The sequence below is a fragment of the Perca flavescens genome, chromosome 7, assembly GCF_004354835.1.
Source record: "Perca flavescens isolate YP-PL-M2 chromosome 7, PFLA_1.0, whole genome shotgun sequence".
Taxonomy (NCBI): Eukaryota; Metazoa; Chordata; class Actinopteri; order Perciformes; family Percidae; genus Perca; species Perca flavescens.
Window position 1 is genome coordinate 7,073,370 of NC_041337.1, and position 19,138 is coordinate 7,092,507.

At 40.5% G+C, this 19,138-nt stretch overlaps 1 protein-coding gene across 1 annotated transcript; it reads left to right on the plus strand.

Moving 5' to 3' along the window:
* Nucleotides 1-413: 413 nt before the first annotated feature.
* camk1gb (calcium/calmodulin-dependent protein kinase IGb) lies at nt 414-18,459 on the plus strand. The gene is made up of 13 exons (XM_028583455.1): nt 414-656; nt 3,546-3,657; nt 8,268-8,393; nt 8,568-8,642; nt 9,944-10,082; nt 11,128-11,251; nt 11,415-11,490; nt 11,803-11,915; nt 12,396-12,474; nt 12,903-12,990; nt 14,290-14,624; nt 14,718-14,811; nt 17,385-18,459. The coding sequence occupies exons 1-12, from the start codon at nt 533-535 to the stop codon at nt 14,773-14,775; spliced, it is 1,449 nt and encodes a 482-aa protein (XP_028439256.1). The 5' UTR covers nt 414-532; the 3' UTR covers nt 14,776-14,811; nt 17,385-18,459.
* The last annotated feature ends 679 nt before the right edge of the window (nt 18,460-19,138 follow it).

Consider the following 19,138-nt stretch of genomic DNA (forward strand, 5'->3'; position numbering starts at 1 on the left):
GTCTATTTTGCAGAGGCACCGTTGCTGTGTCTGGAGCTTAGCTCCGCCCAAGACGATTGTGATTGGTTTAAAGAAATGCAAACAACCCAGAGCGTTTTTTTTCTCCTATCCCAGAATGCATGTGAGTTGTAGCCAGACCTTACTTCACAACGCTGCGGAGAGAGGTCTGGCGATGCGAGACTAATAAGCCATTAGTGATCTCCAAAGCCTTTATAAAGGGGGGGCCTTATTACAAAGCGGCATCCTGCTGTCAAATAATAATCAATACTACTGATCACCATGCATTTCAAAATGGCAGTCACTTCTGTCAAGCCTTCCAAACTGACCGTAACTGTGCGTACGTGCGCACGCGCGTGCACATGTTTTGAATGAATCGTGCGGTTTTTTGGGAAAAGCTGCGCAAAAGACGCGTCGTTTTCTATGTGAACCTGTAGCTGCGTGCAGCAATGAGTACTGCAGCAGCAGCAGCCTGAACTCCTGTCTCAATGAGCGCCTGTGACACTGGCAACAGGCCCTCCCCTCGCCTCTCCCCATGGATGTAATCTCTGATTTGCCAACAGGTACTTGTGAGATCTCAGACAAAGTAATCTCTCCAGACCTGGGTGAGCCTTTGGCAGGAGAGTCAGAGCGGAGCTCCCACAGCGCAGAGTCTCTGGGTAAGTCTCAACCCCTTCTCTACTTTTATCAGTCCATCTCTCGCATCTGTTGTTTCATGTAGACAGCTGCAGTTTTTCAGCCCAGAATCAGGTAGAGGGCCAGCTGGTGTTAAGGGTTTAGGGTTATAGTCATTTGTATTCCGTGCGTAATTTGGAGTCTTCTGCGTTAACATTGAACATCATGTGTCATTTGGATGAGTCCAAACTTGCCTATGTTTCACTATCGCTCAGACGTGAGAGCTGTTTGGTTCAAGCCTGATGTGAATATCTGATCAGTCGCCTTTTTTTTATTTTTTTATTTTTTGCCGCAGAGTGATCTTTCCGCGGATACCGCAGCCAACTTGGTTGTTGTCGGTAGAGTAGAGACGAGGGGGCTGCAGAACACCATCCACTGCCCGCTGCTACATCAGAAAGACAGTCTCTTTGCTTTGTGCGTTATTATTATCCTGCTGGCATTGACGCGTCAGGGTAAAAAAAAAACTCATCTGCAGAATAAAGATAATGTGGAAATATTTTTGCACAATTTAAAAACCACCACCACCACCAACAACAACAACACAGTAACCGCATGTGATGTGGATCACATGCTGCAGGGTTTGACTGCAAATGAGTTTTGCATCGCTGCTTCTGGTTTTGAGCAAATTCTCCAGCATGCAGTGCGTGTTTCTCTGCGTTACAGTGTGTGTGTGTGTGTGTGTGTGTGTGTGTGTGTGTTTTGTCAGATACAGCTGAGTGTTCGGCTCTCTTTGCTAAATAACAACCCAACGCCGCGGTGAAAGGAACCCTTCCTTCGGAGGAAGCCACACTAAACAACAGGGGGAGGAGAAGTGCAAGAGCCCAGACCCCCAGAGCTAACTGTGTGTGTGTGTGTGTGTGTGTGTGTGTGTGTGTGTGTGTGTGTGTGTGTGTGTGTGTGTGTGTGTGTGTGTGTGTGTGTGTGTGTGTGTGTATTGTTTGAATCAATGTGGGGGGACACTTTCAGAGTTACATTAGAGTGCAAATGTCACGTCTTAAATGCATTAGGCTGCAACATATTAAAACATTTCGGTTAATGTAGATGTGTATGGACTGGACAACAGGATTAGGGCCACATGTGAAAAATGTATTTGAGTTCTGAGTTGTTGTTTTCCCCTCAAAATCTGACTTTAATCCTATGCTTTAAACTCAGAATTCTGACTATAAATTCCAAATTCTGACTTAAAACTCAGAACTCAAATACATTTTTTCACATATGGCCATAGTTTATGTTCAACGTGCATATTTCCTGTGGTTGTCGAGACATTTATTCTGCATTTGAAGTTATTTGTTCAAGGCTATCCGGTATTTATAGCCTATACCTGTGACAATGTCCCTTCTTCAGATCAAGAGGTACTAATCCCTTATATAAGAGAAAGTAGGACAGGAAAGCAAACTGGGTAACCTGCTCATTTAAACTGCTGCTAATCCTTCTCAGTACATACAGTTTGATTGGATAAGTCATTCCTCTTAATCCTGAGAAAAAGTTCATTATTTGAGCCAAGACAAATATTTTTGCTCAACATAAAAGCTGAAAATGTTCATCAGAGTTGTGTCATCATTTGGCAACAGCTTTTGAGCATTATTTTATTCTCAAATACACATTTTTCACCTGCAGAAAAAGAATCGAGGCAACAGATGTCTCTTACTTTTCTCCTTGTTTGACATCTCTGACAGATTATTTATCCACACACTGCAGTACAGCATCATTTGGCCCTGGTTAGGGCTGGGCAGCACCATATCGATATTATATTGACATCGAAATATTATGAGGCTAGATATCGTCTTCAATTTTGTATTTCGTAATATCGTGATTTTTCTGGTTTTAAAGGCTGCATTACAGTGAAGTGATGTAATGTTTTAAACTTACCAGACTTAACTAGCTGCTCTATTATTTGCCTTTACCCACTTAGTCATAACCTCTCCAGAAAGATCCGAAACTTGATCTGCCACAGTGTCTTGTCAGCTTGATGTTGGCAAACTCAAGTTGCTTCTTCCACAACAGGGTTCTAAGGCCATTATAGAAAAAAATAAATAATAATGTTACAGACCCGGGAGAGCTGGGTAATATTTAGAGAAAAAGAAATCGGAATTTCTAAGATTAAAGTAAATTTACAGAAAAAGAACTCGGATATTCGCTGAGATTAAAGTGGTCAATTTGGATTTGGAATTCATTACTTCTCTGCAATTTTCACACTTTGCAAAGTCATCCAGTGGGCCAGATTGGACCTTTTGGTGGGCCGGATGTCTCCAAAGGACCTCTTCTTATGATTATGATTAGAAGGAGCCTGCACTAACTAAGTACATTTACTCAAGTACTGTACTTAAGTACACATGTTGGGGTACTTTTCTTTAGTCTTTTCTTTTCATGCCACTTTGTACTTCTACTCCGCTACATTTCAGAAATAAATATTGTACTTTTTACTCCACTACATTCATCTGACAGCTTTTAGTTACTTTACACATTAAGATTTTTGCATATAAAACACATGTAGATTATGATATCTGATGTTTTATTATAAATAAACTAGCCAACAATATAAGGGCCTACAAGTGCAGCTGAAATGATTAGACCATTAAACACACAACTGTTTGGATCCTTTACACTTTCTAAAATGCGAGGATTTTTCTGCATTGAATACTTTTAATACTTTAAGTACATTTTACTGACAATGCATACATACTTTTACTTAAGTTACATTTTCAATGCAGGACTTTATCTTGGAAGAAGAGTATTTTTCCAGAGTGGTATTAGTACTTTTACTTAAGTAAAGGATCTGAAAACTTCTTCCAACACTGACAATGAGCCTTATAAGAATGTAATAAGACCTCAGTGTTGACGTCGATTCTTTTCTTTCTCCCTAATTGTGAAAGACATCCCTGTGGAAGCGCCTGCAGACATGGGTCGTCAAGAGGGCGACCACGTGTGGAAGAAGGTCACTGAAAACATCCACGAGGTTTTCGACTTCATGGAGGAGTTGGGATCGTAAGTACATTCTATTCAATGTAAATCAGCTTCATTTATTTACATACAAAGTAGGGTAACACTTTACTTGAAGGTATCTACATAAGAGTGACGTGACACTGTCATGAACACATGACATAGTCATGAAACAGTCATGACACATGAACCCTAACTCTAACCATAACTTGTCATGACAAAAACCAAATGACACTTACTAAAAGAAGCGTTAAGTCCTAAACGTTTATGACTTGTTTATAATGTTTATGACACGTTCATGACAGTGTCATGTCACTCTTCTGTAGCTACCTTCAAGTAAAGTGTAACCCAAAGTAGCGCTGGGCAATTTGGGCGAAAAGTGGGCGATTTCCATTTTGGCTCCTAACAATGACAATGTAATCGAGAAAAACGATTATTTTGCACATTATGTTTTGCAAGTGATCTCTTCAACGGGAAAAGTGTAAAGGGAAATTTCACCGTTCAAGGTGTTTTGCTGTTGATTTGTTTTGTTTTTTTGGTTCAATAAATGCAACATCTTTCCAAAAGTCAATGAGTAATCAAATAATCGCGGTTTCAATATTGACCCAAATCATTTTTTGACATATTGGAGCAGTCCTATTCATTTAAGAGTTCTTGTTCAGTTTCATACTGTAGAATTTCTTCCTGTAGTTCTTGGTACCTCTGGGAATATGAAGCGTTGCTGGAGGTTTTATTTGAGTGATATTAAGGGACACTACAGTAAACTGGTTTTTGACCCTCCATGTGCTGTTTGAGTGGGATCCCTGGTTTGATTGGATTGGACATGAGGAGGCTTACTTTAACTGAGGTCTTAGACAACAAGACGCTCAGCGCGGGTTAGTCAGCCTGATGGTGCCTGGCTGTTACTCAGCATAAGCAGTTCCTTCACACAAAAACACATAACTAACAAGTATTTGGTCCACTTTCAGTTATGTTCACGTTGAATTGTGATACTCTGCTCACAAAAAAGGGAAGAAAATGTAAAAAATAAAAAAAGAGCTGTGAACAGATTATTTAATCAAATAGTTGATTGACAGAAAAATAATCAACACCTATTTTGGTAACCTAATAATCATTTAGGTCAAAATGCCAAACATCGTGGCCAGGATAGCTCAATCGGTAGCGCAGGTGCACATATACAGAGGTTCATTCCTCGATGCAGAAGGTCCAGGGTTCGAGTCCGACCTGGGACGATCTCCTGCGTGTCTTCTCCCTCTCTCTCCCCCTTTCATTGCGATCCCAATGTGATGATGAACTAAACAATCTTTGGTTGTTTTTTTTGACAGCTGGTCGCCAAAAACAAAGATATTTGATAGCATCTCCTTTGGTATACATTGTATACAGCGCAAGCTTTATGCGCATGCTCCACCCCTTCTTCTCTACGTTTTTGGTGAATTTCTGTAGCAGAAACAGCGCCACCTATAGGCTTGGAATATGAAGTAGCGTGTTGAGTCATTAACAAATGGATCTGTTTGGACGCAAATATTCTTGAAACGATGCCAGGGAAGACGGGGGAGGAGATTGTTTTGGTACGTGTGGCCTTAGTCTCTTTTTAAAAGCAGACCCCGACAAAGACATTTTTAATAGTATCAAGACTGATAATCAGCAGCTGGTCTTCTGGCAATCTGGCTGAAAAGCAGATCACAGGCCAACAGTAAATAAAGGCTGCCTGTGTGACGTCTGCGTGTTTCTGGAAAACAGAGGGGATCTGTACTGGGGGCCTCTTGAGTGCATTACAGGATATAATAATATATAATTACTTGTAGTTCACCAAACACTTTGTTAAACAACTGCAAGGGTTTTATGGAAAAGGTGGGCAAAGATGTGTAAACAGTTCTTACTTGTGATAATCAAAAAATACAATCAATTTCAAGAGAGAATGATGCTTTATTTTTCATTCATTCATTCAACCTTTATTTATATACTCGAGAGATCATTACGGGGGCGGCCCTCGTTTACAATGGCATTGCATCGAGACAGTTACAAAGACACCGAAAGGAAAAACAACACAGGAGAGAAAGCAACGCCATCATAAGAATGTAAAAAGCCACTAGTTTTCCCCAATTGGAAAAATTATTTGATAAACAGATAAGGAAGATACAACAATGTAATGTCCAAAAGGAACAAGTGAGTTGATTTTAAGAAAGTGTATATTTTTCCACGAGTCAGGTGCACTACAACTAGAAGCAGATTACTGTTACTGTCTGAGCTGCCGGAGGATTTGGCCGGACTGTTTTCGTCTCTGTTGGAGGTGTGACAGAGTGAACTCTCCTTGCTGTTTTAGCCCGTTCTCAGTTATACGGTTATTCGTCTTCCTGTCCCCCCGTCACAATAAAAGGAAGAGAATCCAGAAGAGACAGGAGATTGCATCCAACACTAAATACAGCCTTTCCCATTGGGCCTCATCACACTAGTAGTGTAAACAACATCCTCGTTGTTTCCTGGCAATCAGGACGCAGTCTCTCCACGGCTAAATTGCAACTCTCAAAAGGCACAGAGCAATTTCATTCTCTTCAACATTTTTTGAAGTTGTCGCTCCCAAATGTACAAACTCGAGTTAGCACGCCAGAGATTTCTGATTGCCCTTTTGTCTTTTTGTTAAAAAAATAAAGATGCTATCTGGCGTTCGTGTTCAGGGCTTGATTGATGATTTCTCTTGAGAGTCCCAATGAGTGTCGAGGAGATCCGAGGATGTAAATGAGCTGTGGTAACCAAGGAGAAATCAGTTGGGCGATGGGATGTGAAGTGCTGTGATGATGCTGTGGGGGCAGCTTGTTCCGGTCTGCCTTCCTGAGCCACCGTAGGGCAGCATGTATGAATGTGTGTGTGTGTGTGGTAACATTTGATGCAATACACTTATTAGAAAACACCCAAAATGGGAAATGAAACTGACAACAGTTATGACTCACACTGTGCTGTTGAATGAATACTCAGATCCAGTAAAAGGCGTTCAACTAACACAAAAAAAAACTCAAAGTATCTTTATATGTCGCAGGCTTTCGCAATGTGTTTATTGTGCCAGTTTATATAATGATGATGATAAAAAAAAAAAAAAACGATACATTGTGCAGCTCCAATCCTCGTTAGTGCAATCCTTCAGGGTCAGTGCCATCACCTTCTAGGCAGAACAGTAGGAGCTTGTTGTTCCCAAGGATCCCTGCAAGACATGCTCAGTTTCTGACCTTAGCACCTAGAGCTCTCAGCCTGTGGTTCTATTACGTCAGGGATAAAGCGTCTAATCCACTGGGTAGAACACCTAGTCCCAGACAACGCTGAAGATAGCATGGACACAGAGCACAAAAATAAGCTGCTGACATGTGAATAGTTAAGCCACGGAGATATTCTCAATTGAACCCCTTGATATCGCTATTTCTGACGTGTGTCAGAAATTGAGGTTGTTTCTAAGTAGGCAAAGAAAAATAACATGATGCAACTATAAAATGCATAAAAACAAAACAGGTGGCATTTTGTTCACACTTTTTAAGAGTGGATTAAATGTTGCTAGCTTGGTTCTGTCTGAAGATGACAAGTCTCGCATTAATTCTCGGATGACACTTTTGGTTTTTGTACAGATCTAGGCTAGCTTTTTCCAGTCTTTATGCTAAGCTAAGCTAATGTCTCGACATTTTCATCTACCTGTCAGCAACAAGTGTATTTCCTAAGATGTCAAATTATTAGTTTAACTATTACCCATGTACAGACAAATGGGACTGACACTACCACATTATAAATCAAAAAAACTGTGTATTTAAAGCCCGGCGGTGGGACGAAGGAGGGCGCGCCCAGTATCATGTAAACAAACCGAATTAAAAAATACTTCTAATACGTTCCTGAAACAAAGGAGGTTATACAGTATATGTTGCATGTTACATTTAACTGTTTAGAAACGAAAGCCCGCTCCATTTTTCCATTTCAGGCTTTCCGCTCCTTTTTCTCCTCTGGGAAAATACAACCGCGCTGCATTGTTGTATACGGGGGTAAAATGTAGGGTACATCATATGCACACTCAAATTAGCTGCGCATTGTGTCTATTTAATAGTGAACTATACAGTGAATGGAATTCGAACGCCACTTCAAAATGGCGAACACACTATATAGTACACTATTTCTGTGATAGGGAACGGTTTCGAACACAGCTCCTGTCTAGCTTTGTTGCCTGGTGAGTCAGATCAGATCCCTGATGTGTTTCGCCTGTTCCTCTGCCCTCATGTCTCCTGTCTCGTTACACCCTTGTTGCCTTGCGTATGCAGTCTGTGTGCTCACTTAGTCTGCCATCGTTTCATTTTATGTCGTTCTGCCGGTGCCTTGTGCTCTGCTTTCTTAGTGTTTTCTGGTTTCCTCAGATTTTTTTGGCCTGGCATGCAACTTGGATTGTAAGTTAGTTTTGTTAATTAAAATCATTCCCACTCTCTGCCGCCTCCTCGTTTCCTCTCTGCACTTTGGGTCCAAATGTGCACCACCCTGGCACCAATACTCTGTGCGGTTCAGGTCCCCATATTTTATTAACAATTCCTTGATTCTAATAAAAGGGAAGACTCTTTCTGTGATGTTGGAATACAATCAGTGACTGCATCGTCAATAACTCGTGCTCACTGTGTTGCTGTGTTAATGAACAGGGGGGCGTTCTCCGAGGTGTACATGGTGAAGGAGAAGAAGACGGGAAAGATGTTTGCCATGAAGTGCGTGAAGAAGAAACAGAAACGAGACCTCAATCTGGAGAATGAGATCGCCGTGTTGAGACGGTAATTAGCATTCTGAGCCTTCAGCTTTCATTTCATATTCTCTCAATAGTCAAGTGCGGGAAGGGACCACGTTGATCAGCTTTCTCTTTTCACTGTTGTTTATGTTGCAAATGTGTGAACTCTGCTGTGGGATTATGACATGTCATAATGAAAGCACCTTGTTTTTCTGAACAGAATCAAACACGACAATGTGGTGGGGCTGGAGGATTTATATGAAAGTTCGACCCATTACTATCTCCTCATGGAGCTGTGAGTTTTCTTTTACATTTTTACATTAGAATTTAAAGCTATAGTGTGCAACTATTTAATATGAATGAACGTCCGTTACATTCAAGCCATTGCCATGTGCGATGACGGAAGGCTTGAGTCGTGTGGATGCACGGACAGTGTTTTTGTCCTTGATTCCTCATCATGGGGAAACTGCACACTATGGGCCCTATCTTGCACCCAGCGCAATTGCCTTTGTACACCGACGCATGTATCATTCCTATTTTGCACCAGACGCACAGCGGACGCACGTCGGTAAATTAGGGAATGTATTTGCGCTCCCGGGGGCGGTTCAGCGAAAACAGGAGGTGTGTTCTGGCGCAAACGTTATTGGTGCTATTTTGCAGTTTCAGAAAACAATTCCGCCACTGACCAAGAAAAACCTGGTCTAAAGTCAGTGGCGCTAGTCTAAAGTCAGTGGCGCTAGTCTAAAGTCCGTAGGCATTATTCAGATGCTATTTTAGGGGCGCATGCTTGGCCATAATGTAGCGTGTGCACAATGCGCATACACTTCTCTCATCTAAACGGACGCAGCAATTCCCATTTTTGCAAACCATACATAATTACAAGGAAAAATATTACTGAAAATTCTTCAGGTGTTTAGATCAGGTCAGGAGGCACTTTACAGTACAGTCCTCAAAAAGTCGCAGCATTCTTTGTGGCTTGTTGTGATTTACACAACATTTCCATGAATCATGGATGTGTTGATGACATAAATGAGTACAATTTTAGAGGATTTAAGGAGACGTGATGTTGAACTACGGCGGGATCTGGTCCGGGATTAATGCGCGATGTAATGCGCGATGTGCTGCTGAGCGGGTGGACGGAGATGGTGTGGGGGGAAGAGGAAGGGGCACAACAGGAGCAGGTGGTGCGTTTGGAGCCTCCATGGCTGCAGTAATCCTCTCCTGATTTGAGGAGATGTGCCCGAGAGGCCGCAGCAACATCGGCACCCGGCCAAGACGGGCATTTATTACTTTGCGCCTGCTCTTGAAGGGAATGTGAGCTGACGCTCTGATTGGTTTATTGCACGTTACGCCCAAACCACACCTAGCTACTTGAGACCAACCCATTTTAGATTTGCGTCGGGCGCAAGACTCATTTATCCCGCCGGTATAATAGCAACAGCGCCCGAGATCCGCCCACAAAGCCACTTGCGTTTTGCGTTTCATACTTGCGTTTCAGATCGTTAAAATAAGGCCCTATAGCTTTAAATGAGCAGATGAGCTAATTGAACTGGGATGTAAGATCACATTGTGATGGTGGTGGTGTCTTCTTCCCAGAGTTGCCGGCGGTGAGCTCTTTGACCGTATATTGGACCGGGGGGTGTACTCGGAGAAGGATGCCAGCAGCGTGATCCAGCAGGTGCTTCAGGCCGTTAGCTATCTGCATGAAAACGGCATAGTGCACCGTGACCTCAAGGTATGAATCATAGTAAGAAGATTGAAAGTGTTTTTACTCCTTGTACACTTTTGGGACAAAAACACATTAGGACCATGTATTTATTATCTCTATTACATGTCATTTTATTACTTTGTATCTATCTGAAATAGTATGCTTACGTTGCTGCTTTGTAAGAATATTGTACTAAATATAGAAAGGGTTTATGCATTCTTATGCAAGGTTTTAATAACCTTCTAATAAGCTACTTCATAGCTTTACCACCTACAAACCACCTAGTCCCGCATTGCCAGACCTATCTCCACTGCGCTATGGAGTAAGGTCTGGCTACACCAAAGATTCATTCTGGGATCGGAGTAAAAAAACGCTGTGGGTTGTGTGCATTTCTTTAAACCAATCACAATTATCTTGGCTCTGCTAAATAGCCTCGGGAAGGAACTTGTTTCGGTGGAACATTTGCACCCCGCAAAAGAAAATGCCACATACAATGTTAAATGAAGTTAACTGTTCACACAACACAGTAACATTAGTTATTTAAATTAGCTGGATATGTGGTTAAACCTCATTTGTTCATACATTGTATTGTCGTATGTACTTCGTCCACAGCAATCCCACCAATCGGTCCAAAAACCTCTCAGTTAGAGAGGAAATGCCGTAAACATATTCTTTGTAAATCTTTACAATCATTCACCGAAAGAACCAAGCAGGCCTGCCCTGTTGCACCGTCCACATTTTCTTCAAAACTTGCCGTTTTCAGCGTGTAGTTGACGAGGTGAGGGACATCTGATGTCAGGCAATTATCCTGGAAATGTACTTGCGTTAATCCAGACTACAAAGCACCAAATCCATCCATCAATCATCTATACCCGATTGTCCTTTCCAGTGGCGCAGGGGTTATTAAATATGAATGCGCGTATTTCCCAAAAAAACATAAGACTGCAAGACTTTTAGTGGTAAAGCTTCATTTATAGCAGTGCTATTTTTACAGAAAGTGAAATACTACACTTTGAGAAGTTGCTCATGGGGAACATCAGTGTGTGTACAGCTCTCCTGTCTGTCTGTGCAGCCAGAGAACATCCTGTACTTCAGCCAGGATGAGAACTCCAAGATCATGATCAGTGATTTTGGGCTCTCCAAGATAGTGGAGAGCGACATCATGTCGACCGCCTGTGGCACCCCGGGATACGTAGGTAAGGGGACCATCTGTGTCTCTGTAATAAAATGATGTATGGACGCTTATGAGAAATATAAGACACACAGCACAGACAATATGCAATATGTATAGCCACATACAGGCTTGATTAGAGAAATCATTGCCATAGCTTTGACCTTTTTTTGTCTTCTCACTTTCAGCCCCTGAGGTTTTGGCACAGAAGCCCTACAGCAAGGCAGTGGACTGTTGGTCTATTGGAGTTATCACCTACATCTTGTAAGAATAAAGCCATGCACACATTAGTAGACTGAGTTACTGAGGAAAGCAAAAATTAGACAACTAAGATTGTAAATCGGCCCAAGGCTTTTTTCTTAAGTGGCAAGATTTTCAGATTAAAAGCCACTGCTGGTCATGCATGTTAAGCATGACACAGATACCTAAATGCAGAATAACGCTGCAGTGATCGAGCCATAGCACCACCTAGTGAGCATCTGCTATACATGCTTTTTTGCCTGCACACATTAGTTCTGTACATAAACATGCGTGGAACATTTCTTTCTCCTACAATAATTAATGTTCGTGTTTCAGACTCTGTGGATATCCCCCTTTTTACGAAGAAAGTGAAACAAGACTGTTCTCGAAGATCATGAAGGCGCAGTACGAGTTTGACTCGCCCTTCTGGGATGACATTTCTGAATCTGGTAATTACACTGAGCATTTAGCACAGACATCGTGTGTAGCCTGCTGCTGCAGCTGCTTTATTCCTCCATACAGCCTCAGCTAGGCCTGTAACAATTACAGTATAACATAATTGTCTTATTGCAATTTTATTTTTTTACATAATTGGTTTATTTAACTGGAATTAATTGCTGACATTAGCTAAGGTCTGGAAAACTATATAATACTATAATATTGTCAATTTCATATCTTTAATTTTAGAAAAAAAATACAATGTTTTATGATAATAAAGAGGCGTGGTTTACTTCCTTTGGTATTACAATATCTGGGTCACATATATGACGTGATGTAACCAAAAGATGTATCCTGGACTTCATTCAAAACTTAAATTTGTTTGGAAAAGTAATAAATAAATACATTCTTTTAAATTTGACTGAAAGAGACAATAATATTGTTGATGGAAATTATTTCTGTGTGTGTGTTTCCATCCTTTTGATCTGCAGCTAAAGATTTCATCCGTAACATGATGCAGAAGAATCCCAGCATGCGCTACTCCACTGACCTGGCGCTCAGACATCCCTGGTGAGTGTCAGTCATCAGCCTGGGAGGGTTCTGATACAAATATGAATAAATATTGGTTATGATCAGAGGTGGAAAGTAAGGCAGGCTGTTCTTTTCACAGTAAGTGTCTGTAGGCTACTGTACCATAGTTAAAACAACATGTAACACTTATTTTTTAACAATACTTTTTATTTCTTGAAAGTTATAGAAACCTAAAATATTTCATAGTGAGTTCGTATTGTATTTTATTGTGCAGCTCTAATCCCAGACAGCAGTTATATCTTTCCTACAAGGAACAGTTAAAGAAAATGTGTGAACATTTTAGTGGCACTACACACTAAAGAAATAGGTACGATGTGCAGGAGTGTGTCAGGCCACACAGGGGGCTTCAGGACTAACGCCTACCTCAAAATATATTTAAATGTCCTGTTACATCATCTGTTTTCCAGGATTATCGGAGAGACGGCCCGGAGTCAGGACATCTACTATTCCGTCAGCGTTCAGATCCAAAAGAACTTTGCCAAGTCCAAGTGGAAGGTCAGTCCTGATTTCTTGGCTCTGATGTGGTAAGCTCATTGAGGACCTGCAGGAGCCTACCTAAATCCTTCCTGATTAAGGACAGTTTAATTAAATATTATTCTGTAATCACTGATGGCTGATGTTGGGCTTTTACTGTCAGGGGAACCAAAGTGCACTTGATTATTTAGCAGACCAAAAAGGCTCTAAAATATGAGTCTAACGTCCGGAAAATCTAGTGTATGCTCAGGTTGCTTTACTTAAGTAAAAGTATGTCAGTATCATCAGGAAAATGTACTTAAAGTTTTAAAAGTACTCAATGCAGAAAAATCCTCACATTTTAGAAAGTGTAAAGGATCCAAACAGTTATGTGTTTAATGGTTTAACCATTTCAGCTGCACTTCTAGGCCGTTATATTGTTGGGTAGTTTAATTTATGATAAAACATCAGATTTGATCAACTGTGTTTTGTATGCAAAAATCTTAAAGTGCCCATATTATGCTCATTTTCAGATTCATAATTGTATTTAGAGGTTATATCAGAATAGCTTTACATGGTTTAATTTTCAGACAACACCATATATTTGTTGTGCTGCACATTGCTGCAGCTCTTCTTTTCACCCTGTGTGTTGAGCTCTCTGTTTTAGCTACAGATTGAGGCATCTGTTCCATCTTTGTTGGGAGTCGCACATGCACAGTAGCTAGGTAAGGACTACTAGCCAGTCAGAAGCAGAGTATGAGGGCGTGCCATGCTAGCAGCTAGGCGAGCATTATAACGTGTGTTACAAAGTGACCTCGTTTGTCTCTGAAGTAAAGGCTGGACTACAATAGAGCTGTTTGGAGCAGTGTGGGAACAGTGTTTTCTGTTGGAGATGGTAAGTCCCTTTGGGGGGGACTTTGGGCTTTTTCACTTTGTAAACCTATAACGTGCACAAAAAAGATAAATAACACAATAAAGGAAAGGGAAAAAGGCAAAAAGCATAATATGAGCACTTCAATTTGTTAAGCAACTAGTAACTAAAGCTGTCAGGTGAATGTAGTGGAGTAAAAAGTACAATATTTCTCTCTGAAATCTAGCAGACTAGAAGTAGAAAGTGGCATCAAAAGAAAAGACTCAAGTACCTTAAATTTGTACTTGAGTAAAGTACTTGAGTAAATGTACTTAATGACATTCCACCTCTGGATTTGGGATTGCAGAGCGTCAGTCTCCATCCTCCACACATCATCATGCAGTCCCTGTAAAGCGAAGCTTTGTGTAGTCTGTGTGGCTCTCAGATCTCTTTTTAAAACCTCTGGTCTGGGTTCTCTGTTCTCTTCACAGCAGGCCTATAACGCTGCAGTAGCCATCAGCCACATGAAGAAGCTGCAGCTGGCCGCGAGGCAGCCCAGTATCCCAGACATCAAGGTGGTCGACTTGTCCTCCCCGAAGAAAAGCCACACACGTCTCGATCCCGACAAACTGGACCCCAAGCTGCCGGGGATCAACGGCACAGTAAACGGGACGCATCACATGTCCCTGCCCGCGAGTCCCGTGGACGCAAAGAGCCATTATCACACACTGAAGACCACTCAGAGTCAGGCCGTCCCGCATCACGCCCCCTCTATGGCTGAGCAGGGCAAGAACATCTACCACTCAGAGCCCGCCAACCTCAACGGGTTGGTAACACTTTCATGTGATGGTGTGAATGTTCACTTTGGGATATCACAGCAGGACTGAGGCATGCTGACCCTTTTCTCTTATTCTTTCAGGTTTGGTAAAACCTGTAACAGCAAGGCTGTACAGACCAGAGTGTGCTCAGTCATGTGAAGGCTTCAGGAAGTTTACGTGGAAGCGTTTTACTTGGTAGGTTCAAGTAACACATTAGCATGTCATACAAATACCTTGTAGTACATGTTATAATTGTATTTGAATGACATCACTATTAAAGTTTAATTTTGCCAAAATATAATCCACATTTGAAATTTGATATGACAGCACCTTAAGTTCCCCTAGTTAGTAGTAGGGCTGGATGCCAACCGAACTTAGCCCCGCCCCCACAACATTTTGAGGTCGGGAAGTTCGGTCTGGACTTGATCCGTTGTGGAGCAGCTATGCTCGAACCAGAGCTGTTCGGACCAATCAAATTGTCAGGGCGGGCTTTATACGATGATGGACAGATGATCAACCATAACGTAATCAACCACGTCACCAAAGAGCGCTTGGGTTGAATTTGTTTACAACAAAGATGGCTGCCACTGGAGAATTGAGATGTGTAGATTCCGCCTTTGCATCTGTTATAGAAGCTATCGACGGTGCATTCATTCTAAAAGACGAACAGAGAACCGCGATCGAGGCATTTGTTGATCGGAAAGATGTTTTTGCCGTCCTTCCTATGGGAATTGGCAAAAGGTTAATTTATCAGCTGGCCCCCATGGTTGCTAAGAAGATGGGGCGCTCTGATTGGTCGTAGGTCTATCCAATTGAGCGCAGAGGCATTTTCTTTCCTGGTTCGGTTGAAACACGCCCCATAATCACTGCCCAATGGAGCAGCATCAGACTCAGATTCTGACTAGAATATGAGTATGACCACATCAGGCTAGTAGGGCTGGATATGGATATCGTAATATCGTGATATGACATGTGTTGTCTTTTCCTGGTTTTAAAGGCTGCGTTACAGTAAAGTGATGTAATGTTCTGAACTCACCAGACTTACCAGCTGTTTTTTGTCACATTATTGTTGATTATTTATAAAAACAAATCTCTTTGTGTTAATATTTTGTGAAAGCACCAATAGTCAACCCTACAATATCGCCGCAATATCAGCATCAATGTATTTGCTTAAAAATAGCGTGATATTTGATTTTCTCCATATCACCCAGCTCTAGTTAGTAGAATCAGAAAAATGATTTATTGCCAATGAAGTAACACTAACAAGAAATTTATTAAACATTAATATGAAATAAACAATAAATACAGAGACAAATGTTTACATTATAGCTGTTTAGAAGCATGTATAAGCACTATTTAAACAGTTAATAATTGGTTTATAACACACTATAATGAATCTTTAAGCAGATATATGTGTTTATGAATGTAATAATCAACAACTATAACTCCTCCTGTGGGCACCCATACATGGAGGCTGCTGTATAAGCAGATAACAAAGGACAATCTAGTAAAATTACAGTTGTAAAAATATAAAATACGTCTTCATAGAGAAGCTTTAATTGTTGATAAATACTGTATGTTAATAAACACTTAGAATAAGCTCTTATAGCTGTGCACAACTACATTACAGTGTGTTATAACCCATTTATTAAATAAATGCTAATATGGGGGATTTTAAGTGTCTCCACATAAATTTTTTAAATCAAACAAAGAACTGGAGAGCTTCTTGGAACTCGTCTTTGTGAAAATAAGTCCAGAGATGGCAAAAGTACTCACTTCTCGTACTCAAGTAGAAATATCTGACTTGTGTCAAAAAATACTCTATAGTACTGATTTAACTTCTTTACTCAAGTAAAAGTAACAAAGTACAGGCTTGGAAATTTACTTTAAGTATAAAAGTAAAAGTAGCCTTGCGAATGACAATTTTTTTAATGCAAAGCTACCTGGACCACACAAATGTTAGAGTCCAAGCTGAGAAACTTCAGTGGGCATGGAAAAAAGGCTCTTTTTATGCCATTGCCTATTTTAAATGGGTGTCTGCCAATAGGCCTAAAACATCACATATATGATTATTGTGACAGAGACTGGGACTCCAGGTTAATAAGATTCTGACTGAGTAGCAATATATGAATTTAATTGTGTTTCTGTGAGAATTTCACAGATCCACTTTCTCTTTTTGAATCTTCCCCTTAACATTTAGAGGAATCTACATGTATGTAGATGTGTGCTCAAATATGGCTTCTGGAAAGAAAATAAAGGATAAAATATGAATTACTAAACAGACATTAATTAAAGCGTAACTCTCGCCAAAATGCAACCTAGGGTGTTTTTGTGAATGTACCCGAGTCAAACTTTCGTTTAAAAGCATATTTAGGACGGAAGCGTCACTTTTAAGATTTACCGTATTCTCGTTTTTCGGTCAAATGGCCTTTTGAATGGGAGTGCCAGGGGCGCTTTTATGCTAGCCTCAAAATAGCGATTTTTAAAACACTAAGAAGGCTCGACACTACATGAAGTTTTGCTCGAAGTATCACCAGGGGCTCTAAGTCGTAATTGTATTATTTACACCTCTGCTTGTTTGTACTCTGACACGTTTGGTGATGTCAAATATGTCCCAAATAAGTTTGTGTGTGCGTGCGCAGGGCCATTTAATGACATGCTGTTTGACGGTGTCCATATGCTGTATATGTTTGACTGGAAAGGTGCTGTGCATGTTCTGTGTAGTTTCAGCTCGTGTCTCACCCTGAGTGTATTTCTGCCCTCTGCAGGTCAGTGTTGCTGTGCTGACTCAGCGTGGAGCTGTTTTGTGTCGGCAGGCCCTCCCCCACACTCCCACCTCCTCCCCCCCCGGTACTGGGAATGACAAGTGGTTGATCCTCTGACGGGCCCAGATGGTCTGCGAGGTCCATACAGTCAGTGGGACTTTAATTTTTATTTTTTTTGGAAAGAGTGCCTATAAAGCTTCCCGACCACCACACAGAAGCACACACACACAGAAGCGCGAGCGCACACGTACACACGCATGCACAACTTTCAGATGCAAGACTCACTTTAACTCAGATGCACAGGGTAGACTTGAGTGAAACAGGCTACATGAGCCAGTATTGCTGCTGCTGAATGTCCAGCTAGTTCAGTGAGAAGCAGCCCCCCCGGCCCTCTGATGTCATCAAGGCTTTTATAATTATCACGCTTCCAGTTTTTTTAATTTTTTTTTTTTATCAGGGAGAGTTTGATTCATCAGCGCACACTTAGTGTCCAGGTTTATTAGGACTGTGGTTACATGTTTAAGAAAATACACACAATGCAATAAGGCAAATTATTGTACTTCATGTGTTATTCTTTATAATTTATATTATAATATTATTCTTTAGCAAACCTCCATAAACACAATGAAATGTATGGAAAACCTGCATGCTTACTGGTTCAAATAAGCCATACTGGTATAATCTATTCTGATATGTTTGTTTGTTGCTCGGATTTTTTTCTAAAGTATTTTCTTCTTCTTTTTTATTAAATGATAATGATAAAAAAAAGCTATAAGTAAAAAAAACAACATAGTATATGTTTAAACTGATAAGTCATTACCAGTGTAAATGTCACAAGTATATTCATAACTTGCCAACTCCTAGCTCTCAGATGCCATCAAGTTGCTAGAATATAAACTGTCATTTATATTCACTGTAATCGATGTTTCTGATCTTACTGTAAGTGGTTCATGCTGCAGTCTGTTTGTTTCTCTCCAGCTGTATGTTGCAGAAAGTTGATACATTCAACAGATGTTGATCCAGTCCATGTGTTATGATAGGATCCTTGTATGCTCATTAATAAAGCATTTTTCCACCATTTTATTTGTCCTGATTCTCTCTTTCCTGTGACTCCACACAAACCATTGAATAATATATAATTAATACATAAAATGGAATAATTATAAAAAGTTGCAAATGTGCATGGACTTACATGTATCATTACGCATGCAAATACTTTGAAAGATAAATGAAAAAATCATCAAAATTTTTTTTTTTTTATCCCCACTAAAACGTGGTCATGTCCCTGGCTGATGAACCTTTGGACTGAGGTTTTTCTTTTTGTAAGCTCTATTTTTGGAGATTTGCCATGCAAAGGAATCCCCAAGACTGCAGAGTTGGAAGTATATTGAATATTGTACATTTTCATATTTGTTGAATATTCTTTTGCTTACGGCAAGAAAATGTACAGTATAGTAGCTGCACATTGGCTCTGAATTAAAAGAAGCGAGTGAAGTAGAAAGAAATAACAGCACATACTGAAAGCACAGACAAAAACAAATGTCCTCTAAGAAAGAAAGTAAAACTGTAATGTGTTTAATGTTCATGTTGAGTCATGAAGCAATTCAATTATTATTACTAATCCATCTGCTCGTTATCATTTTATTTGTTTTATTTATTATCTTTAATATATCTATTTTATCCTGCAGCTATTGCAACAACTTTTTGCTAAAAAAATAATACCTTTTCCTGATTCTGTGACCTTGTGAACATTGTGT

Coding starts and splice junctions, on each gene's coding strand:
- camk1gb (XM_028583455.1), top strand. CDS start 533: ATGGATGTAATCTCTGATTTGCCAACAGGTACTTGTGAGATCTCAGAC. Junction 3,658..8,267: donor TTCATGGAGGAGTTGGGATC/GTAAGTACATTC, acceptor GTTAATGAACAG/GGGGGCGTTCTCCGAGGTGT. Junction 12,475..12,902: donor CTGGCGCTCAGACATCCCTG/GTGAGTGTCAGT, acceptor TCTGTTTTCCAG/GATTATCGGAGAGACGGCCC.